Source organism: Monomorium pharaonis, chromosome 8 (genome assembly GCF_013373865.1).
Source record: "Monomorium pharaonis isolate MP-MQ-018 chromosome 8, ASM1337386v2, whole genome shotgun sequence".
NCBI lineage: Eukaryota > Metazoa > Arthropoda > Insecta > Hymenoptera > Formicidae > Monomorium > Monomorium pharaonis.
Window position 1 is genome coordinate 611,387 of NC_050474.1, and position 23,113 is coordinate 634,499.

A 23,113-nucleotide genomic window follows, 5' to 3' on the forward strand; every position below is an offset into this window, starting at 1 on the left:
GACTGACTGACTGTCTGCCAAGTGCGACTGTGACCACGATCGATCGAAATTCCTTCGTATCACGCCACTATTTCCAACGTCAGTGCATGACGAGGCGTATCTCGCGCCCGGCCCGGCCCGGCGTAGCCTCAGCCGCCTTCGGTAGCCGCCTCGCGTACGTGTGTGTATGTACGTGCTCGGTGCTATTCGCTATTGCCTGTCCACCAAGTCCAACTGGAGTCCAACGCCTATCCCGTCTGCGTTTTCTGTTCTGCGTCGAAATCCTAGCGATCACCCGCGCGAATGGCACCACCATTGACCACCACGGCCGTCACGAGCCGTAACTACATGTAATTACGCGCAGCACGATGCAACACACCTCGCTCACCGTTCATTCGCGCCACTCAAATCGAGGATTATTCTGCCAGACGATTCTCGCCTTGGTTCAGTTTTATCAGCAATGCTGTTTGAGAAATTAGGTTACTTTGAGTCGGTTTGGAAGGGAGCGCACTTACCGCGCCATCTTTACCTACCGATATATCGACCGGGGTAATTAGTGATCTAAATGATCGATAATCGAATATTATCAAATTTGAAGTAAACATGCGCGCGCCTACACACACACACACACACACACACGCACATCTATATAAAGACAAAATAACAAATTATAAAATTAGTACTGTACGTATTGTCAGTTTATCACTTAAAGTTAATCTATAAAATGAGTTCTTCGAGCTGTTTTATGACAAAAAAACTATAAGACAAGAAATATTTTGTCTTTGAAAAAGATTAAAAAATACGTGACAAGAAAAAATAAACAAAAATGTATGCTTTGTCCAAAACATGTCTTATTCGACACAAAAAATGTCTTATTCGAAGTTTTATTTATCAATTTTGATAAAATAAATATGATTTTTATTTATATTGCTTTCTTTGCCTCTTTGAGTTATTTAATTGAAATTAAAAGATAAAAGACAAGAAATACGACATCCTGCTGTTAATAAAATAATGTGCAAATGGGCAAAAACGTAATAAACAGAAAACAAGAAACAGCTCTAGCTCAAACTGGTATTCATAATCAAATCTTATATTTAACTCCATTTTATATAAGTGCTGTCTTATCAATCAATCACGTACCGTATTATCACCTTATAGAACATTTATACTTAATTGAGATAATTTTAAAGCAAGACTTGACTATGAATATCGGCCAGAGACACAATATCACAATGATGTCATATAATTATTTTATTTACTATTTACAATTACATAAAATATGCTCTCTCATGATATCATCATGATATATATATGTGATCAAGTGGCAAATGGCATCATTGTGACATCACTATGACTTAATTCTGTGCTTTGTAAATAAACCTTTAAACTTTATGTCTATTATTTCCATTTTTTGCCAAATTTAACTACCTTAAATGTCGGCGACATTTTTTAGATATTTTTTATATTAATTAAATATTAATTAACACCCATTAAACTAAAGCTAGCAGAATTAATTAAAGACGGATTTTATATTCAATCCTACAGTTGGATCTCCGTTGTGATATTTTTTGTATGATTTGATTTCGTCAGACGCTCATTTTTATGGTTATCTGCCTTACGAAATTGAATTAATTATTATATAATTGAAATTATATAAACTGCTATGTCATCTAACACAAGATGTAACACTTTATATACACACCATATACTTGTATCTCTTAAGTTATTTTACATTTTTTTAGTTTTTGTTTAAGAAATACATTATTCAAAAAGTGGTATTAACAATTTACATATTTTGTCGGTATACCATATGATAAGTCATGTCGCTTACAAATTAAAAAGTGTATAATTTTATTATAGGAAATTGTGATGTAAATAGACAGAATTAATTCCCTCTTCTCTTTTTCCTCGAGCGATCCGCCGTCATTCGACACCGTGCATCAGCTCGCGTCAGCAAACGCGCGGAAGCACGCTTGCTCGAGTTTAATTTACGTGTCCACGCCATTGGAATAAGGGCGGGAAAACTTTCCGAGAGGAGATATCACATGCGATAAAGAGGTAATTCGAGAACGAGCGAGCCATAGAGAGCAGGTTTCTATATACACATTGCAGTATAATAGATTCGTGAGCGCGCATTAATTGCTCAACCGATGTAGATCTAGAAGTCGCAGTCGTCGCAGATTGAATTAATTATTTTCATATGTAATAGCGAGTATAACGGACAAAAAACATTTCTATATACGCATTGTATGCACGCGTCACGCATGTTGTCACGCTGAAGACGTACGGGAGCGAAGTAGCGAACCGGTCTTGGTTTTCAGCCAAATCGTGAGAATTTTTGTACGTTTTTTTCGACACCTCGGACATAACTGACACGTGAGCGGCTCCGCGAGCGTGCTCTCTACTGCGACTCGAACGCGAAGAGCATAATAATTATTACAAATCATTCGATGAACTTCAACCTTTTTGTGCCGTTACATATAAAAGTCATTATTTTATCTATCGCTGGTCACCTCAGCCGAGGATTACTTCGGTTATACTTACTTTTGGTAAGTGAAGGAGTATATTACGACTCGAGCAAAATAATAAAATCTAAATCTTATAAATCTCGTCATTGACGCCCGAACATAATATTTAGTTTTATTTAGAGTGCAAAAGGTTTCGGAGATTTCAATAAGTGACATGAAAAGTACCGTTGTACTTCATGTCGTGTCTTTACGGTAAATAATCGTTCGACCGTCGTAAGCCTGTGTGTAAAGTCGATACCTCCTCTTTCATTTATTCCCGGTACGCCTTAGCCTAACCTAACTTCTAACCTAATCTTACCACGAACGCCGTGTATCACTGTAAACAAAAGCGATGTTTACATTTAACATCGAATTCTATAATATCGCTGTAAACGATTTCGAGGGCATCAATGGGGCTGAATATCAAAGTATTATCACCGCGCATGCTTGTATCACGCATTCGGTCGATATGACAGATCACTTAACCTTAAAACACGTCACTTTTGGCAATTAGCTGTTTTTTTTTTTCAAATAACGAATATAATTTTTTTATATTGCCGTTTCATAACATATTGATTCTACACGTCCCGCAGCCCGAAGAAAGAAGTTTCATGAGCTCGAAATCGGTGAGAAAAAATTAATTGACGGTTAACGTTTTCATTATTGAAACAAATTTATTTTTATCGATTAATCACGCGACTTACGTAAAGTTGCATCACACCTAAGGTCATTAACTTTATTATTTATACAGATCACTCGGCGAAATGCTCATGGTCACGAGAAAGCTGTATTAGTATCTTAGAAAAAAAAAATTAATCGACTAATTCCAGTAAAAATGATATCAAAACTAACGAGAATAGTGGCCCATTTGAAGGACCCTCAATTAGTTGCGTCGATTCAACAATTTTTTGGAGTCAGAATACATTACGACAGGCACAACATGACATTCCAAGAGGAGGAGAGATTTATTTGCGCGAGAATGAATGAAAAAAATCACACTTCAACTTGCCATGATAAAAAGATGAATGGCTGTGATGCAAACGATAAACAACTGAATGCAGACATAGAGCAAACAATCCTTTTGAAACGAACAAAAATAAGTGAACCGATAATCAAGCACAAAGAAACTCTATCAGTTTTAAACAATCCAAATTACACAATTGACAATCCATTTTGGTACTACGTATTTATATTTGGAACTGAATTAGGGGATGAAGTCTTCTACTCGACTTTTATACCCTTCCTGTTTTGGAATATTGATGGAGCGGTTGCTCAAAGAGTAGTCCTGGTGTGGGCCATCATTATGGCTACTGGTAAAATTAATTAGAAATAATGATAGGTTTTTTTAACTTGAACTTTTTGTTTGTTTTCTTTTTTCATGTTAGGAAGAAAAAGAAGAAAGATGAAAAAGTTTAACTGAAAAGAATAAATTTAATATGTAATTTTTATATAATTTGTCATTAAATTTGTATTATACATTTTCAGGGCAAATGCTGAAAGATATAATATGTTGGCCTAGACCAGCGTGCCCACCAGCAGTCAGATTGCAAAATAAATGGTCACAAGAATATGGAATGCCATCGACTCATGCCATGGTCGGTATCACAATACCATTTAGCTTAGTATTATTTACGATGAATAAATATATTTATCCGTCTTCTCTTGGCTACATCATCGCACTTCTTTGGTAAATAAACTATTGTAATTATGTATCAATTATCCTATATTATTCGTAGAATTCGGTAACTAGTAACACTAGTTTAAAAATTAGAAATTAAATAATAGAGTTAAAAAATCACTAATTTCTGATTTAATGTAGCTAAACTTAAATGAGTTAACTTTTAACTTTAACTTATTTTCAAGACGTATAAACTTTATTAATTTTTTAAAATTAAAAACATGAGAAACAGGATTTCTGTATTATTTTATATAATTTATGAATAAAAGATTAAAATTACTTTATGATCCATACTACAATTGTTTTGTCATTTTAGAATAATCAAATTTAAAAGAATTAAGATTATAACTTAATATATAAATAATATACTTTTTAAGATTAATTATTAATTTGAGTTAATCTTAATGCAATTTTTAACAGAGTTAATTTTTTGTCCATGCGACATAACTAAAGTTTTACAATTCACATTAATTTTAACTTAATTTAGTTAAAAAAAATACTTATTTAACTCTGATTGAAACTTGTACAATATTTGCTTACTGATTATTTGTATTAACATAAAATGATCAAAATTGACAACATACAAAACTTTTTTAGGTGTGCTCTTGTCAGTATGAGCAGATTGTATCTAGGTATGCATACTGTGCTAGACGTTGTGGCTGGCTTAGTATTAGCGATTGCATTAATGATTCCACTGATACCCTTGGTGGATATTACAAATTCCTATGTCATTACAAATTTTTGGCTTGTAGCGATACTGATCGCAATCAGTATTGCGGCTATTGTGTATTATCCATCCAGCCCTAAGTGGACCCCCACTAGGTAAATAAGTTGGCAATATTTAATATTACATATGCGCACGTAATTAAAAAGATTCCTTAGAAAAATTAAACAAATCCTTAAAAAAATAAAGAAAAATTAATTTTCTTAATCCCAAATTTAAAAAACGTGGACTTGTTTGATATTTCTACAAAATCCTTCAGTTTTAAAAATGAGTTTTAATTTTTTTTCCGCCCCTCCCCCAGAAACGATACTACCATGGTTGTATCAGTCGCAGCAGGACTTCATGTGGGAGCATGGCTCAATTATTATACCGGTCTATCAAGGACGTCACAATCATCTTCATTATTTAATATCATTTGGCCAACATATTCTACACTTGGTCGTATGATTATTCGAACTGCACTTGGCTTCTTTGGCGTTATCACGACAAAAAAATTATGCAAATTTTTTAGTTATATCATGATATGTTGTATATTACAAATTAATTGGAAGGAACTCATGAAATGTCAAGATTACAATAGTAATCGAAATAAGGTGTTCGTCGATCTAGTCTACAGATATCTAGCCTGTTTCATGATAGGTGTAAATACAGTGTATCTGCTGCCACAAGTTTTTAGCATGATAGGTATCGAACGACCGGCATTTTACATGGAAATATAAGAAACTTGACATATAATTTGTTATTCAATTTATACTGCTGTATGAAATATATTTTATATCTTATTTGTTTATTGAATTTTTATAATTCTAAACAAGATTATTTATTTTTACTTTTTCAGATATATTTTAAACCAAATATACGTTTCTAAGATAGCATTTATTTTATTATTATATCTATTCGTAACACCTGAAAAATAAGGAAAAATATATACAAATATATACACAAATATACATAATGTAATAAAAAAAAGATAATTCTCACTCCAATATTGTAATCCAGAAAAGCTCTTGCATTATCTGCTTTGAGTATATAGGGAAGTAAAACGTCATATGAATAACAAGCTTTCTCATCTGTGACATTTATGCGATCTGAGTTGATCAACACTACTATATCTTCGATTGAAACCTGCAAGATAATACATATTATCTTGTCTAATTTATATTGTACAAAGAATTTGTAGCATTTACTAATTTTATGACTAACGCTTTTTGGCATATCGAATAAAGTAATTAAACGTTCAGTTGGACCTTTCGCTGGTTCTCTTAAAATTACATAACCCGTTTTTGTTATGTCACCAGCTTGTAGATCAGATCCCATCTTATCGATGGGCTTCGTGGAATGTGAAACTTCTTCAATCAATGATTTGCGACTTTGTGGCTTTTTGGGCTTACGATTTTCTATTCTATGTTGCTGAAGTTTTCCCATTACCTGTAATAATATATAATTATGAATATGCCTATAAAATAGTATACAAATACAACTTCATTGAATGAAAATGGAGAAGTTATGACAAATACTTATTTCATATATTTTTTATATTTACTACTAATTTCTCAAATAAATTAATTTTTAATTTTAACTAATTTTTTAATATTAACATTTTTTAAATACATAAATGCTTAAACTTTTTTTTTAATTATTTCAATTTAAAAAAAACTTATCCAATTCTAATACTTACTAGACGATTTTTAAGAATAACGTAATTTTCTGAATCAATCTCTTTGTTAAACTTATCTGCCACACCACTTAATATGACTAATGTTGTAAATGCCATGAAATGTTTCTTTTCTTGACATTTTTTAAAATATATTGTATTTATCATGACATCATACGTTGCACTAGGTTTCCCAGCTGTAACAAGAAACAATATCGACAATTTTATTCAACAATTATACAAATGTCTAGAGATGTTAAAGTATGTGCAAGTTATTTAAAAATTTCTATAGATTTATAAAAGTAACAAAAAAAAATTAATGATGAACATGAATATTACATAAAGGTTCAGAAAAATCTCTGTTAAGTTCTATTCTAACAAAGAGATTGGAAAAGTTATTTACATTTATCCACTTCCATCCTTTCCGAACCAATACTCATTGGTATAGTGTAAGCAGGTACTTCATCATTTATAAGTTGAAATAGCTTAGTATCAGATATATCCTCTGGTGGTGGGATTTTATCGGATGTGCATATGTTAACAAAAACTTTATCTCCATTAACTGTTTTGGTTTTCACGCAGACGCCTACAATTATATTATCATCTCTTATATTACTTATAAAAGCTCTCATCTACAAGCGATGCATAAAAGCTATGTTTTACCAGGAATAGGTTGTACAAGAATAGATGGTGTGTCCAATTGTTTCATAAATTCGTCCATCTGCTGATTTAAAGTATCCCTATCTCTATCCTTTTAAAAATATTGAACATTACAGTCATTACTCACGTGCATTGATACGAGTATGTGTATAATTTACTTATAGTTTATTTATATACTCACAAATAATAATAAATTTTTAGTCCTAATAGAGTCGTCAATTTCAAGAAAAGTGGCGTCTTCCATTATGGAATCTAATGTCAGTACAAAATGTATTAAGATTTATATTTCGTTTCTTATAAACGATTTTTTTACAATGTTAATATCCAAATAATCTCTTTCGATGCTTTGATAAAACAAATATCATAACACACACACACACGCGCGCACACATGCACAGTAAGTGCAGGACTGCGTTCCAAACTTTACTCGATCAATCCTAGGCTGTGTTCCAAAAGCTCTAGTAGACCCCAAAATAGAGACGGAATTCATATGCAAGATTTACAATAGGTTTGTTTTTTATTCCTGCACTGCTGCACTGGTGCAATAAGTTAGAATAAGACAAATATATTTTTTCTCATTCTTACTTATTGCACTAGTGCAGCAGTGCAGAAATAAAAAACAAACCTAATATCAGCAGGAGTAATGGAGTAAAAGTAACAATTGACCAATTAAAAATCGGGAGTAAACGAAATGGCAAATCGCTCCCGGAGCGATCCAGGCCGGTCGAAAATGTACGCTATTATATTAAATTCTTTCTTTCCGACTTGACCGATTGGCGATAAATTCCAGTTATGTTGAGAGCTACGACGCCATCCATAAGATACAAGGTGCACTGATTTACAAAAAGGCGCCTCTGTCTTTGGCGCCCAAACGATCGAGTACGATCCAGTATGATCCTAGAAAATGGCTTCGTGGAGTAGAGTCCAATCGGGCTTCGACGTCGATGATGAGACTGTTAATTTTGGGACTCGGATAATCACGGAAAGCAATGGCTCGCTATACGAGGCGTGCACCGTGGCAACGATTCAATCGCTTGAAAAGGTATACCCCTTATTTACACGTTCTGCCTGTATTCTAACGTGTCATACCTTCTATAGTTCGATTGCACCATAACTTTGACAGCTTCCACTTTTTTCATTGGCGTTCTTGTATTGCTAATCGTTGATTACAAATAACAAGAAGGTGAAATTCAAAATGCTAAGAAAACGCTAAATTATTTTTGTATTAGTTATTTTTTTGTAATGTTTAAATCCGGATTAAATGCACATGCGCCGGCTTGGATAAGTTAATATTTTTTTAATTGAATTAAATAAGTTATAAAATTTAGTTATGTTAAAAACTGCACGAATGAAACATTTATTCAGTTGAAAGTTGCGTAATTAAGATTAATTAAAAGTTAATTTTGAAAAGCATTATTGATATTAAATTACAATTTTGCAATTTTTATAAATTAATTAATTACTCTATTTGATTTTAAAACATTACATTATGGGTTGCCAAATAAATTTAATATTTTATTTTTAAATTAAGATTATATGAAATAACAAAGAAATATTGTTTTATGTAGAAATATACTTTTTTTCTTTTATTATGTAAGTTATAAATTAGAGTTAATAAATTAAAGTTTATGTATTATAAAAATAATTAATTGAAATAAAAGATGAATTAATTGATTTAAAACTTAATTATTAAAACTAACCAAATTAAGTTCAAAGTTATTAACTTTTTAACCTATTACTATACAATTCTGATATCAAATTCTAATGTATATATTATTAATATTAATTAATATAAATGTATCTTTTGTTTCAGGTGGACCAACAACCAAATGTTATAGCATCTATTCAATATTCCATGATTTGCGTTGCAATTGACAAATCCATTACAATCTTCAAGAATGAAACTTGCAACGAAATATTATGTAATATTAGTTTTCCCTCCGTGATAGCTGATTACTGCATTTCCGAAGATGGATTTTTTTTACTTGTAGTACTTACAACCAGAATTTTATATTGTATACATTTATCAGATGGAAAACTAATTTTTACAAAGTAAAGCTTTAACATTTTTTTATATAAATAAATAATTATTATTTAAAAAATTATTTGTAAATGTTGGAGATACAATTCTAATGTCTGTGTACATAATTTCTGACTATAGAACAATACCTGATAATAAGGATAACATAATAAAAGTATTTTTGAAGAAACAAAGTGAAGAAAAATTTATAATTCTTGTTACAAACACTGGAGCTATTTACAGGTATTACATTTATATTTTGTCATATATCATTTTTTATGAATTTATTTTACACACACTGTTCATGTAAAACCATTCCTTAAATTTTCTTTGTTTATACATACACACAAAATGTTTAATAAGAGAAAATTTAAGGAATGGTTTTATATGATAAAATGAAAGTTATGAATAACAAAATTGCAATTAATATTTTATTTTTTTATTATAAATATTTTTATTATTAATGTCTTGTCTTATCATCTATAATCTTCCCTTGTTTGTTTTTATATTTTGCGGTACAAACATATACATATACACATACATATATTATTCTGTTAATATTTTAGATTCTCTAAATTTTATCCTGAAGCTTTAGAGATTGCATTTATTAGTGATGATAAAGTTGCGATTGCAGAACATGCAACAAATATTCAGTGTTCTCAACTATTCAAAGGATTTACTTCTCCTGAGGTAATATATATTATTGACAGAATTTAATTTACTTAATATTTTTATGGATACATACGCATTGTGTTTAAGACAAAATTATATACATAAATCTTATGTTATATGTTTTTCATTTTTTACATTAATTCATAAAGAATGTGTTACAGTTTCTCAATGCTACAGTAGATGTGTCATCAGAAGAACTATCAATTGCTGTAGTTGGAACAAATTCAATATTTATTTGGCCTAATGAGCAATATGTTAACTTCCAAAATGTATTTTCTTTTGGATATAAAAAGATAGAACCACTGCATGGTAGTAGGTAAATATATTTTTAAGTTATATTTATATAATTTAATTGTGTTATCGAGGTTACATTTTAAATTACATAAAAGTATTTTGTTTTAGTAAAATGTTGTGTCTACGTACAGACAATACATTAAGTATGCTTTGTTTGGATACATTTCTTACATTAAAAATATGTGGACCTGTATTTGACTTTAGTGTAATACAGCTTGATGATCATTGTGAAATTATGTTTTTAACGCATTCCATGAACAATTATACTACATATACACTACGTGTTATTTCTTACCCGGGTAAATATGTAATTTTTATTTATAAATATTTTGGTTCTTATAAATTAAATGTGATACATTTCGTACTTCTTTTAGATTTTGAACAGAAATTAGAAATCAACGTATCTACTGACATTTATTTGTTGAAAGTTTTACATACCTCTGATAATCTATTTTACATAGAAGGTATTACTACTGAGATCGGGATTATTGATACATTTAGAATAAAAATGATATTGGAAAGTATTCCCGAAATACGTTTAACAAGATTATTAAGAAAGAGACAATTTGATGCAGCTGAAGTTTTTGCAAAGAAAGTAAATCTTTCATTGGAATCTATTTATTGTTCTAAAGCAGCATTACTCATAGAACAGCTCAGTCCCTGGGCAAAATCTACTCCTAATTCAGTTAGCGTGGATACATTGATATCTATTTTAGATAAAATACAAAATATGCAATTTGTAATTGAATGTTGTAGCAAAACTCTCATTTCTGATTATGTACAAATGAAACGGATCTATTCATACGCTCGGCAAAAAATAATACGAAATATTGAGGTATTTTATATCTATATATTAATTGATTTATTTTCAATATTTTTACATTTAATTCGTATTCTTTGCAGATGAAAAATTTGGATGATTCATTGAATACCAGTGTATCTGTAATAAATGATGCTTTATGTAGACTTGAGACTTTTCAAATGATCCAAGATATCGAGGCAGATAAGTTATTGAACAACGACGCGAGTATGAAAGAATGGATAAGATTTTCACAAGTTAATTTATTGAAAGAATACACTACTCGTTTAAGCATGGTATTATTATATTTATTTTGCAATATTAGAGTGAAGTTATAATATTAATATTTATTAATATTACTTAATATTTATATAGGGACAATTAAAATCTGCCACATTAATTTGGACGAGACATCTTCCTGATATTGTAAAATATATATCTATGGAGACTGTGCAAAATATTTTTACAATCTTGCCTGAAGATGTAGACCCATCATTTTTATGGCCATGGGTTATTCACTTTATACCAACGCTATTGTCCTTTTTACCTGACGCAATAAATGAGATTATATCTTGGAGTCTAAAAAAACTGAAATATCTTGAGATATCTCATCGTACGGAATGGCCAGAAATCGGCATGAAATTTGCTACAAAGTTTGTAAAATTGTTGAAATTCGAAGATAATCAGTCTGTGTACTTTCATCAAGAATATAGATACCAAAATTCTCTACTGAAACAATTTATGATTCTATTTCAAGCTTTATCCGATATCCAACAACTGAAGATTGTTTACAGGTCAGTAATATCGTAATTTTAACTTTGGAATGCTGCTTAATAAATTTTTATCCAAATCAAGTTTAGTTATTAAAATTTCGATAGTTTAAAATAACATATGTTTAATAAGATTTTACATTAAATAATGTTAGTCCATTTATTTTAAGATTATGTGAGTTACAAAACAGAAAAAAGTATTCAAAGAATTCTTAAAAGTTGAAAAAATTTTTTTGTTTTCTAAATAAATCTTCCTAAAATAGTGTTAATATAAGAAAAATATAAGTAGCATTCTAGGACTAGATTATAGACTAATATTACTTATTCTTTAATTATACATAGGTTAAGAGTCCCTATTGATATATATGTTAATTCACCTGTAGAAGCAATTTATACATTACTGGACAAAATATGTATTGACCAGATATCAAATTTTGCGAATACGTTCCTAAAGCAATATATACTTAATAATAATTTACAAACTGATATCATACTTTGTGCATATATTCAGGTTTGTATATTTTTATATTTTCTAGCTTTACCTACAAAATTATAATATAATGTAATGCTACTGATAAAAAATAATTTGGACAAAGTCCAGATTTATGAAAATACTTTGGTTTTTATACGAAATCTTTTGATTAAAAATATAATATCTTATAATACCAAATTTATGATAAGTAATAATTATATAAATATACATTATAATATTTCATACTTTTAGAAAACTGTAAAAAATTCGTATAGTTGGTGGTTTAATGAAGAAGCTACATGGGAGAAAAGAGTTACTATTATAATAGGTCTTATGCATAATATAGAGGTAAATATTAAAGACCATTTGCAACATTTGTGATTTGCAAAATATTCTTTTATTTATTTAAATATTTTTTATGCTGTATAAGAAACGACTGGAGCAGACTTTAATAATTTTAAAAAAAGCACCGGTGCCCTGGAGTTCAACTATAACTACTCTTGCAGAAACAGGCATTAATTATAACCACAATTTATCTTTTAAAATTAAAACAGAATGCGACTACGTCCCAATCAAACTCATCTTAAAAAAATATGGATATGCAACAATTGGCGTAAATAATGTTGGTATAAATTGTGTTATTTATATCTTCTATGATATTTTCATCGTTTTTACATTAATAAATTATTTATATTTTAGAAATTGATGTCATATATAATAAAAAGAAATTGTGATTCTATGATCAATGATATAGATGTATTAACTAAAAACGATCAGCAATTAAGACAAGATGTATTTTGTCGATGTATAAACGTCCGATTAAACGAAAAGTATGTCATATTATTGTGAAATTTACATAAAAACCTGCAAAAAAATTTTTGAGATTTTAAAATGTTTTATTTCCATTTTGGTTCTTACATACTAAAAAATGTTTCAATTTTAAGCGGTGTTTAGATTTAAAACAGCTTTAATACTTTATTCTTTTCAGCATTACAATTTGCCAGGGGATTAAAACAGCTTTAAAACGTTTAAAGTGGTTAAATATTTCAGATTTAAATACTTTATTGCTTTATTTTAAATCGAAACATTGTTTAAAATTAAGATATTTATTAAGTATTAAAAAACAAACAAAAATAAAATTTTATTTTAATATCTTAAAACTAAAAATTCATTATATTTTTTTGACTGTGGAGAATGTTGTACGAATATAAAATACCATTTATTTATTTAATCTAACCACAAACGTTTGTTTCAGAGATCTCAAGAAAGCAATGGATATAATACATCATTTGGAAGATAATGCCGCTAACTCTTTGTATTGTTACGAAGGAATTGTTAATTATATCATTGCAGCTTTTTCTTTTCGGGTGAGACGATTTTCAATTACTAGTATTAATTGATTGGAAATTGTTTTTTTCTGAATATCATTTGTATTTACTTTTAGAATGCAACATCATCTTTGATCTGTCACATGGAAATATTGGGTTGCTTGGAGCTTAAAATACATAACTTATTAACACAATCAAATGTTTGTCATTATCGTTGCAACAATATTCTCAAAACAATAAAAGATTTACGGTCATTGTACGCACTGAGGAAATATTACAAGATTGATATTTCTTTAAAAGATTATCATATGCAGAAATCACTTGTGCTGCAAAATTATGTCTTGAAATTGCTTCTTGGTAAAAATTCTAAATTAATTTTTATAATTCGATGTAATGCACATACTTCTTAAAAGTTTTCAATTTATTCATAACAAAATTTTCAATTTATTCATAACAATTTAATAGATGTAAAAGAGAACGATTGGCCAATAGCGCACAAGACAGCTATTAAAATTGCCAAGCTGCTAGGATTAGAAGAGTCATATGTAACCTTATTTATGTTAGAACGGATACAAAATTTAAGTGGACTAGAACAACTAGTTGAGTAAGTATTTTATGTGTGTTATTCTTTTATACACGTGTATAATATTTATTTTTTCTATGTTCTTATAGTGAATATTCAAGTCTAGTGTCTGAAAAGATTAAAAATATACATAAGATATGCTTATCGATATTACAACATGCTGCTATAGACACAAGTGCTGTAAAAGTTGTCAGAAATTTAAGTATTTTGACATTAAACACTTGTCAAGACAGTACGTATAAAAATTGTATTTTTTAATGATTCAAATAGTGATAATTATAAATTAATAGAATATAAAGACAAATGACAGTCGAGCGCTCTAGATGATGCTTCTTAACAATTTAATATAACATTACTATTCAATTGAAATAAACAATTTCAAATAAAGTGTCTGGACTTTATTTTGAATCATTTTTAATGAAAAATTGGGATAATTTTTTATACTTGTAGAGATCTCGTGGTATTTCTATTAATTTATAGTTTAAAAAATCTTTTAATTATTTAATAATTAAACTTAATAATAATTATATTGCGAATTAATATTTCAGGTGATTTACAATCTGCAATAATGCTTTACACTTGTACCAGTGCATGTCCAAATTTTTCTACTCGAGATTATTTTGATGTAAAACAAGAATTTATATCACAATCTAATTGGAAATTGTATACAATTTATAAGGATCCAGCGATATCTTTAGATAAAACATTGTTGTTTCTGTTTAAAGATGCAGTGTCCTTGCATTTGTACTATTCAAATCAAGTCAACAGTAATAAAATCATAAATTACGATGTATGTATTGCTAATTACATACTTGTATATTAGGATTATTAACGGTCAGGAAAAATTAGAAATTTTTTTTCTGTTTTTTTTCTGTTTTTTTTCTGTTTTACTAACAATCTTACATAGTTTTATATATAGAAATAGCTCGTAATATCAATATGCTTTATTTTTATATAGGAACAAATGGATACATTGCTAACTAATTTCCTGGAAGATATGAAAAAGATGCAACCTTTATATAATGATTATTCTTTATTGCATATTTTCAAAACATTTTATTTCATGTATTGTACATTTGTGAGAAATGAAGAGATATTAGCAGAAATGAAATCTACATTATTACAGCTGCTAATGAATTTATTGAAAAAATTATGTACCGGACGATCACTCGATTTGCAGTTGGGACTGTCGGCTCTTTTTACATTACCTGAACAAGAAGCATACAATTGGCTTTCTACAAATTCCATATCGTAAGAAAATTAATTTATTTTTTGACAATTAATATAATAGTATGTAAAAATCGAACTTGCAGATTTCAGACCGATCATGTTCGGCATTTTACAATCTCAACATTGGGATATGAATATTTGCGTTTGAAACAAAATCGATCACTGATACAGACATTTGAGAATTACAAGCTACTCCATATTTGGGCACAACGACTGTCACGGTATTCAATAACTTCTAAAGGTATTTTCACACGTTTACATCATAGAGTCTACAGTTTTATATTGAACGTAAATTCTTATTATATACACATGGACACACATGGACAAGAATAAAATAATTTCAATTACAATTATAATTAAAAAGAAATTTTAAGTAATTGGCATTTCCTTCTAATTGTTTTTCCTGCATATACGAAAGCTTATACGAGAGAAAGAAAATGTATTTTATTAATAGTCCTATATATTTATATATGGTTATATATGTAGGCCATTTTTGTCAAGCATTAATGATTAATGTATAGATTTTTAATACACAAGTATTTTTTTGCAGAAGTTCTAACAAACAGCGCTTCGAGCAAAAGAGAAATTTTACATCAAATCATAAATAGTAATAAAGAGAATGTGATTCCCTTGTTAAAGGATTACTGTTACAACTTCGGATTTCATTTTAACGATTCCCTTTTGCTTTATTTACAAATATTACTAAAAACCTGGAATCCAACGATAACCATTTCGAATACAGGTGTAAATAAAGGTAAACAGTATTAAGTAATACGTAGTTGTCATAATTTATTATTTGCACACATATTTTTATATGTATGACTATTTTTCTATAACGTTGAGTGCAAATTTAATAATTGAATCTTTTCTAGAGCTACTTATCTGTAAAAATGAAGTTGATGAATTAAGGAAGAAATGTAATACAATTGTTACACAAATGGAAGATAAATCTATGTTGAACCAATGTATCTCTACATTATGGGAACACGTAAGTCATCAAGATATTCTATAAGTACAGCTTCTTACAACATAAATTTTAAATTTAAATTTCTAGATCACGTTTTACTATTATGAAGTATTCGTTATATTAATGGATCTCATAGGAGATAAAGATATGAAGAAGAGGAATTATCTCTGCTTCTTGCAGAATTATACTCGAAGCGGGTAAGTTATTTATAATTTTTATTTACAATGGAATAAACACTTAATTTTTTCCAGTTTTTTCACACACACACACACACACACACACACACACACACACACACATACACACATATATGTATATCTTTAAGTTATATATTATAATTTTATATAACTTTAAATTCAAAATATTAATATATTCCATAATATATTACAATATAAAAAAATTAATCATATTCTAGACCACCTACATCAATGGAGCATGATGAGTGGCTACACCTTAATCCTGGACACAGCACATTACCACTGATAGCTCAGTGGAGACTCCCATTTTTGCTCAAAGTTGATATTTGGAAAATTATTAGTAAATATGCTTCAAATAATAAATTTTGATTATTATTTAAATAATTATTTAATTTAATTTTATATTTTATTAATGTATTCTTGTTACTAGCTCCTGAATTAAATTTAACAACATATGACAAGTGGCTTGACATTGCACCCGTACTTGATTTAGAAGCACATCTCGTATGCACATTAGCTATTAAAGGTGGTGTAACACAAGTATGGGGAAATAATTCTACTATGTCGAAAAATGTTACATGGTCGCTTTATTCAAGAAACACCACATTGCTTAAAGATATTAAGAAATGTATACAACGGATGACGGATTCAGATGGATTTTATTATGGTACCGCGGCATTGTACTATGTCGTAAATCATACACCTCCGGGCGCTGATCGCGTTGCCGCCGCGAAAGAATGTTACGAATACTCTCAGTTGGCGGCACAAAATTCGACCAAATTCGAAGAGGGAATGTTAGAAGTACAGTAATCTCTGTGTCTGTGTGCAGGGTTGTGGGTAGCTAATTGAAATTTAAAAAATTAATAACTTTCAACATAACTTAATTAATTCAATTTAAAAAATATGTTAACTTATCCAACCCTGGTAAATTGTGTCTATATAAAAAAGTACATCAAACTCTATAGCGACTGATTTCAGAAAATTGAATCCAAATATTTGAAATTTACATCCGAGCATATTCTACGTACATATGGATTGGAAAAGAATAAATATCTCACCTTAATCGAACATCCGTGTAAGTTGGTACACGAGTTATATAATGACGAAAGTATACCGTTACGATACCGAACTGCGACCAACTACAAACCTGATATTAATGCCGCCGTTAACGAGCTGGGTACATTATTCTCGTTGAATACGATAAAATTGCGTATGAATTTATTAGAGGAATGGTTGCAATCCAACGTCAGGTATACCGAATTGTCCCAAAGCTTTACGGAAACGTTTCTGACATCAAAAGATTCCGATCAGACCATAGATTGTGAAGATAAATTACTTAGGTAAAATTATTATTCAAAATTTATGTCAATTTTTAGATCAATTAATCTTAAAATTGATTCATCTTATAATTGTTAATTGAAAAAAAAATCTACTTGTAGGATATGTTATATGCTGGAATATGGAGATGTGGATTTGTTTGCGCAATTTCTTATAAACATAGGTTTTGGCGATTGTCATCGAGAGACCGAATACAGCTGTAACGTACGATATCGTGTATTTCGAATATTACAGACTGTCATTGATACTGCTACGTTAGAGGAATTGACTAAGCAAGATATATGCACCTTCAGGTACAAACAGATTTTAATATAGAGTCTTTGGATTAGTTAATAAATAAAGATGAATCAGTCAATGAATAAATTAAAAGAATTTAATAAAATTATATTTTCAAGTAAAAAATACTGTAATAAAATCTGTATGGAAATTAGAGTTGAAAAGAATTAATTTATTATTTTGACGTTTTTAAATATTTTCTTAAACAGTCATTTACTGGTGGACTGATTAACTACTGGTGTAGTAATCATATACTTGTTTACAGTATAATATAAATTTAAATTGTATTAAAATGTTAATCTCTCTTTAATATTGCAGAAAGTATATGAAATCGTTACAGTACACTGGCAAATTGGAATCGTTAGGATTATGTTACAATACGGATACATTTGAAAGATGTTGTAAACGCGAACTTGTCCAGATATTATGGAAGAATCAACGTCACTCGCCTTATGCTCTCTCTGTTATAGCGCAAATTTGCATTGAGTTTGAGATAAATGATGTCCTACTTTGGGACAGAACTTTGAGTCAGATGACGAAACTACGAATGGTATAAATTCAAAACTTTGTTGAGTATACTTCCTAGTAAACATTAACTAACAGTTGCATAACATTGATATTATGTTAATGTTAATTAGCTTGTTTACTGGGTTTTCTTATGCAAAAATGGCTTGAGTGTCTATTTTTAGGTAAGCGATTTGAAGAAAGTTTTATTGCAATTACGAAATAAAAGTGTCATTATTAGTTGTAACGGTTACAAAATGGGATGGCAACTGATTATCTCCGAACCATTCAGTGAAATAGAGCCAAATTCAAATTCGGAGCAAATTGACAAGTGCATCGAAGTGATTTGTCTGTTATATTCGTGCCCATTGGCACACGAATTAGACTTCACCGCCATTTTGAGAAATTGTTTTCAAAGTAAACGGGCACACTTAGCTGCCGCACTTTTACCATTTTTAAATGAGTCTGAAAAAACATTAGTCTTAGAGGTAATTAAGAAATATTAATTACTTTTATTTTACACAATATATAACAAAAGATAATATTAATTTTTTTTTTAGACTGTTAATCAAAAATGTCAAATCGAAGAACTCGTAGAGGACTTGAATCGTTTATCTTCTAAAGGAGTACTCACTGTTACACATGTAAGTTTTAATAAATTTGTATGTATTTAAAAAATATGCAATATCCTTGGAAAAATTGTAATAAAATTCTGATAATAAAATTTTAATGGAATGTTTAGAGTCTCGCCATGATACAAAAATCTGCATTATGAAGATGAAAGTAAGAAAAAAAAAATATTTTTTACACATTGCACATATCAGCTGGAAGAAATTAACCTATAATATCTGTTAAATGGAATTGTAACATATTAAGATGTATATAATGAATAAATTTCTCTTTTATTACTTTTCACATAAAGTTGCAGCATAAGACTTAATTTATCCAATCCTTTCGTATTACCGTTATGTCTTATGTTTAATCAATAAAACTCGGCGATAATCTTTAGCCATTTGTTATACTCTCATAATTCATATTTCTCTTGCAAACATGGTGAAATTGACAACAGATATTGTCGAAAGAAAGTGTTCTGAAATATTATGTGGTAAATCACTTAGTAAAACAATAAAAAAAGATAAATTATGGAAAATGACTCATTTATATATGAACGATATGTTTATCAGCAGTATTGTAAGCTATATCGATTTAACAAATTATATAATTTATTTTTAATATATATAAAACGTCTCACGTGTTTTATTAGGGCAACATTGGCGCTTATACAAGTTTAAGAATTCTGTATCTTCAAAATAATAATATATCAAAGATAAAGAATCTACATTTTGCATCTAACTTGACACATCTGTACTTGCAACATAATGTCATAATGAAAATGGAAAATTTGGAATCTCTGCAGAATCTCCAAAAGCTCTATTTAGGACACAATAACATTATTGTAGTTGAAGGACTGCAAAATACAACAAAATTACAAGAATTGCACATTGAGAGTCAAAGGATACCACTCGGCGAATCGTTGTGCTTCGAGCCACGCAGCGCATTTACTTTATCTGTTAACATCATTTGAAGCTCAAAGACTTTATGCAGATTTATTGTTGAGATTTGCTTAATACAAGTATGTTTTGATTCTTTCAGATGTGTCTAAAAGTGCTTAATATTTCTGATAACAAAATAATATCCTTAAGAAATCTAATGGGATTTCAAGAATTATATACCTTAAATGCAAAAAATAACCTCATCGATAATGTAGACGATTTAACTGTAACAATAAGTACACTGACCTCTTTACAAAATTTGTCTTTACAAGGTAATCCCGTTATATCGTCTTACAGATATAAAGAGAATCTGATTGCTAACAGCGTTTCGCTAGGTAAAACTACTAATTTTTTCACAAAGGTCATTTTTTATTATTCATATTTCTCAAGTCAATTATTAATTTACTTTATGTACAGCCAATCTTGATGGAAAAATTATAACTGACATATGTCGAAGTTTTATGAAAAAATTTAAGATAGAAAAGCATAATCGATGTAAAAAAAACGCAACTCAAATCGCACTAGGAGATGATATAACAAGTATGTCAGTAATGATTTATTTCGTTTAGAGCAACAATTTAGACAATATGTTATAGGTTCTCTGAACTTGCCACCGGCCTTCAAAAGATCTATTTCGAGAGCAATTTTTCAGCCTTCTGGACCACACTTATCTATAACAATTACCCCTGGATCTCTTTCGGTAGGAAGTAATCTGCAGCAGGTGTTTCCATCTTGGAAATCAGGTAAAAAAAAAGCAGGAAAGATTATTATTTCCGTTGTTGCATTAATGAAATATTTTTGGGTATTATCTAATATTAGCATCTGGTATCAAAAGTATCAAGGATAATCATGTAACACCAAGGCCATTTTGGAGTAATGTATCTAAAAACAAAGAGACCCGTTTAAAATGCTCTGATGTGAATACTAAAGTAATCGCATTACCACTTATTTAGTTCTTTTTATTAACCTTTTGAAAACTATTATTCATGTAATTTAATTATTACTTTAGACTTATCACAGGACATGAATAAATTATAATTGTGAAAGCCTAAAAATTGTATTTATGTAGTTATGATGTAAAATAAAATGATACATTGTATGCAATAAAGACAAAAAGACTTGAATCATAGTATTATTTTTATAGAACTTTCTAGTAATAAGGCTACATTTCCATTACTTTCATATATATGAATTTACTGTAATATACATATAAAATAATGATGAGTCACAAGTAAATATCAAATAAATTCGTGTAAATTTGCGATGTCACACAATACAAAGTTTTAAATTCAATAAAAATATAATTAATTTTTATAAGCTGGGTAACTATTATATATTAAATATGTAGTATAATATTTCCAATAAACTAAATAACAAAAATGCTAAAATATAAACTTACGAACTAGATTTGTACGCTGCTTGAAGATCTGTACATCATTTATAAAACTTATTTCATATGATCATATAAATTCATTGAATGAATCGATTTATAAAATTAATAAATCAATATTTATTCTTGACATCGGAGAAATCTGAATTACCATTCTATTTTGCTGACTTGAAATTATATTGCTATTACATAAGTATACACTATATTCTCCAAGCAGGCTTAACATAAAAGTATATTCTTAAAAAAAACAGGAATAAATAACAAAAATAATATAAATATTTATAAAACATACATATATATGTTAGTCACTATAAGCATGGAATGTTAGAGATATAATATAAAACATCTTTTAGCTTTTATATGATAAAGAAAAAAATATAAACCAAAAAATTATATGCAGCTTATTAAAATATTATTCACAGAATTTTGAAGACACCTGTTGCACGATGTGTAAATATAAAGAAGAACAGATAATCATTCACCAGTCATCATTGAGAATTAAATATAAAATTATAGCGTTGTGTCTCTTGAGCGTATCTAATAATCTTATATTATGAAATAGTAATGGGATATTAATGAATCAATATATATTTTGTGGCACACAGGCAACTCGCCATACTATCATATGCAATATATAAATCAATCAAGCGATCAGTAATATAAAACTTTTTAAGTAAATAGGCTATAATTATCCTTTGTTCCTTATACTGTTACTTCGTTTAAATAAAATTTAGAAATAGTTAATAGTCGACTCTGGAGAACTGTCTTAAATAAAAAGAAATACTGATTAGTATCTTATATATAGAAATACTTTTTGTAATGTGTAATAACAAACCAAAGCATTAGACAAAAATATAAAACTACGAGAACAAAATATTCTTTCAAATTCTTAGGGATATTAATAATCTATATTTTTATAAAAATGTAACTATAAAATTGAAAAACAAGAAACATTTCTTGTTTAAAGTACATTCGCATTTATTATTTAAACAAAATATTTATATTTTCCGAGGAAATATACATATACTCTTTCTCTCTCTCTCTCTCTCTCTCTCTCTCTCTCTCTCACTATATATATATATATATATATATATATATATATATATATATATATATATATATAAAATTGGTTTATATACTAAATTATAAAAGATAAAATCAAAGAATAAGAATCTAAAAACCGTAATTAAAAAAATAATACATTAAAGAACAAAGGTATAAACGAGCCTAGTAAAATACGGTACAGTATATTCGTATACTGCTCTTTTCGTTTAAAATAATTCGCATAAATTAATATGTATACAAAGCTGCAAAATTAAAATGCACCATTCTTTTCAGTGAAAATGTATATTAGATTTATTTTGTTTAGTAAAATCGCAATGGAACGTAGATCACTAAACTAATAAAAGTTATGTAAAATTGTAGTTCTACAACTACATAAGTTACAGCTAAATTTAGACATATACGCTGACCAATGCATGTCATTGCTCTTGGTATAAAGTTTTATACATACATACA

General features: G+C 28.9%; 4 protein-coding genes and 1 long non-coding RNA gene across 11 annotated transcripts; 3 read left to right on the plus strand and 2 right to left on the minus strand.

Moving 5' to 3' along the window:
* The first annotated feature begins 401 nt into the window (after nucleotides 1-401).
* LOC105827809 (sphingosine-1-phosphate phosphatase 1) lies at nucleotides 402-5,670 on the plus strand. 4 transcript variants are annotated; one of them, XM_012665950.3, is made up of 8 exons: nucleotides 402-528; nucleotides 1,840-2,037; nucleotides 2,498-2,528; nucleotides 3,080-3,112; nucleotides 3,238-3,799; nucleotides 3,972-4,173; nucleotides 4,762-4,986; nucleotides 5,190-5,670. In XM_012665950.3, exons 5-8 carry the CDS (start codon nucleotides 3,322-3,324, stop codon nucleotides 5,605-5,607), a joined length of 1,323 nt encoding a protein of 440 aa, XP_012521404.1. In that variant the 5' UTR covers nucleotides 402-528; nucleotides 1,840-2,037; nucleotides 2,498-2,528; nucleotides 3,080-3,112; nucleotides 3,238-3,321; the 3' UTR covers nucleotides 5,608-5,670. The 4 variants fall into 4 exon arrangements, with proteins under 4 accessions (XP_012521404.1, XP_012521403.1, XP_012521405.1 ...); XM_012665949.3 differs by lacking the exon at nucleotides 2,498-2,528; XM_012665951.3 differs by lacking the exons at nucleotides 2,498-2,528; nucleotides 3,080-3,112.
* On the minus strand, nucleotides 5,631-7,981 carry LOC105827811 (PIH1 domain-containing protein 1). Of its 4 annotated transcripts, XM_036291475.1 has the most exons (9): nucleotides 7,828-7,970; nucleotides 7,630-7,660; nucleotides 7,384-7,454; nucleotides 7,206-7,293; nucleotides 6,946-7,128; nucleotides 6,567-6,739; nucleotides 6,092-6,316; nucleotides 5,870-6,013; nucleotides 5,631-5,794 (listed from the first exon to the last, which is right to left on the minus strand). In XM_036291475.1, the coding sequence occupies exons 3-9, from the start codon at nucleotides 7,444-7,446 to the stop codon at nucleotides 5,765-5,767; spliced, it is 906 nt and encodes a 301-aa protein (XP_036147368.1). In that variant the 5' UTR covers nucleotides 7,447-7,454; nucleotides 7,630-7,660; nucleotides 7,828-7,970; the 3' UTR covers nucleotides 5,631-5,764. The 4 variants fall into 4 exon arrangements, 3 of the variants coding, with proteins under 3 accessions (XP_036147368.1, XP_036147367.1, XP_036147366.1); XM_036291474.1 differs by lacking the exon at nucleotides 7,630-7,660 and having other exon boundaries at nucleotides 7,828-7,981; XM_036291473.1 differs by lacking the exon at nucleotides 7,828-7,970 and having other exon boundaries at nucleotides 7,630-7,769.
* A 63-nt stretch (nucleotides 7,982-8,044) lies between these two features.
* On the plus strand, nucleotides 8,045-19,569 carry LOC105827812 (kinetochore-associated protein 1). The gene is made up of 31 exons (XM_036291471.1): nucleotides 8,045-8,244; nucleotides 9,016-9,254; nucleotides 9,364-9,465; nucleotides 9,789-9,912; nucleotides 10,056-10,210; nucleotides 10,297-10,487; nucleotides 10,563-11,023; nucleotides 11,092-11,283; nucleotides 11,363-11,781; nucleotides 12,100-12,268; nucleotides 12,482-12,577; nucleotides 12,660-12,851; nucleotides 12,929-13,059; nucleotides 13,485-13,596; nucleotides 13,674-13,914; nucleotides 14,023-14,161; nucleotides 14,230-14,372; nucleotides 14,689-14,930; nucleotides 15,099-15,391; nucleotides 15,454-15,611; nucleotides 15,921-16,124; nucleotides 16,243-16,358; nucleotides 16,425-16,534; nucleotides 16,753-16,874; nucleotides 16,965-17,335; nucleotides 17,513-17,874; nucleotides 17,974-18,165; nucleotides 18,467-18,698; nucleotides 18,838-19,140; nucleotides 19,213-19,296; nucleotides 19,395-19,569. The coding sequence occupies exons 1-31, from the start codon at nucleotides 8,107-8,109 to the stop codon at nucleotides 19,425-19,427; spliced, it is 6,066 nt and encodes a 2,021-aa protein (XP_036147364.1). The 5' UTR covers nucleotides 8,045-8,106; the 3' UTR covers nucleotides 19,428-19,569.
* Nucleotides 19,453-20,031, minus strand: LOC114254913. The gene is made up of 2 exons (XR_003626221.2): nucleotides 19,905-20,031; nucleotides 19,453-19,742 (listed from the first exon to the last, which is right to left on the minus strand). It is a non-coding gene; the product is annotated as an uncharacterized LOC114254913 (long non-coding RNA).
* Nucleotides 19,670-22,105, plus strand: LOC105837103 (protein phosphatase 1 regulatory subunit 42). Its single transcript, XM_012681595.3, has 6 exons — nucleotides 19,670-19,843; nucleotides 19,917-20,222; nucleotides 20,306-20,540; nucleotides 20,623-20,745; nucleotides 20,802-20,948; nucleotides 21,025-22,105. The coding sequence occupies exons 1-6, from the start codon at nucleotides 19,703-19,705 to the stop codon at nucleotides 21,156-21,158; spliced, it is 1,086 nt and encodes a 361-aa protein (XP_012537049.1). The 5' UTR covers nucleotides 19,670-19,702; the 3' UTR covers nucleotides 21,159-22,105.
* The last annotated feature ends 1,008 nt before the right edge of the window (nucleotides 22,106-23,113 follow it).

Bases quoted from the DNA above. Each gene is read 5' to 3' on its own strand.
- LOC105827809 (XM_012665950.3), top strand. From the start codon at position 3,322: ATGATATCAAAACTAACGAGAATAGTGGCCCATTTGAAGGACCCTCAA. The intron at 3,800-3,971 runs GTAAAATTAATT...ATACATTTTCAG, and splicing joins GGCCATCATTATGGCTACTG to GGCAAATGCTGAAAGATATA. The intron at 4,174-4,761 runs GTAAATAAACTA...AAACTTTTTTAG, and splicing joins TACATCATCGCACTTCTTTG to GTGTGCTCTTGTCAGTATGA.
- LOC105827811 (XM_036291474.1), bottom strand. From the start codon at position 7,446: ATGGAAGACGCCACTTTTCTTGAAATTGACGACTCTATTAGGACTAAA. The intron at 6,014-6,091 runs GTTAGTCATAAA...ATTATCTTGCAG, and splicing joins TATTCGATATGCCAAAAAGC to GTTTCAATCGAAGATATAGT. The intron at 5,795-5,869 runs GTGAGAATTATC...CTTATTTTTCAG, and splicing joins TTCTGGATTACAATATTGGA to GTGTTACGAATAGATATAAT.
- LOC105827812 (XM_036291471.1), top strand. From the start codon at position 8,107: ATGGCTTCGTGGAGTAGAGTCCAATCGGGCTTCGACGTCGATGATGAG. The intron at 14,373-14,688 runs GTACGTATAAAA...TTAATATTTCAG, and splicing joins ATTAAACACTTGTCAAGACA to GTGATTTACAATCTGCAATA. The intron at 16,535-16,752 runs GTAAGTTATTTA...ATCATATTCTAG, and splicing joins CAGAATTATACTCGAAGCGG to ACCACCTACATCAATGGAGC.
- LOC105837103 (XM_012681595.3), top strand. From the start codon at position 19,703: ATGGTGAAATTGACAACAGATATTGTCGAAAGAAAGTGTTCTGAAATA. The intron at 19,844-19,916 runs GTAAGCTATATC...GTGTTTTATTAG, and splicing joins ATATGTTTATCAGCAGTATT to GGCAACATTGGCGCTTATAC. The intron at 20,949-21,024 runs GTAAAAAAAAAG...ATCTAATATTAG, and splicing joins GTTTCCATCTTGGAAATCAG to CATCTGGTATCAAAAGTATC.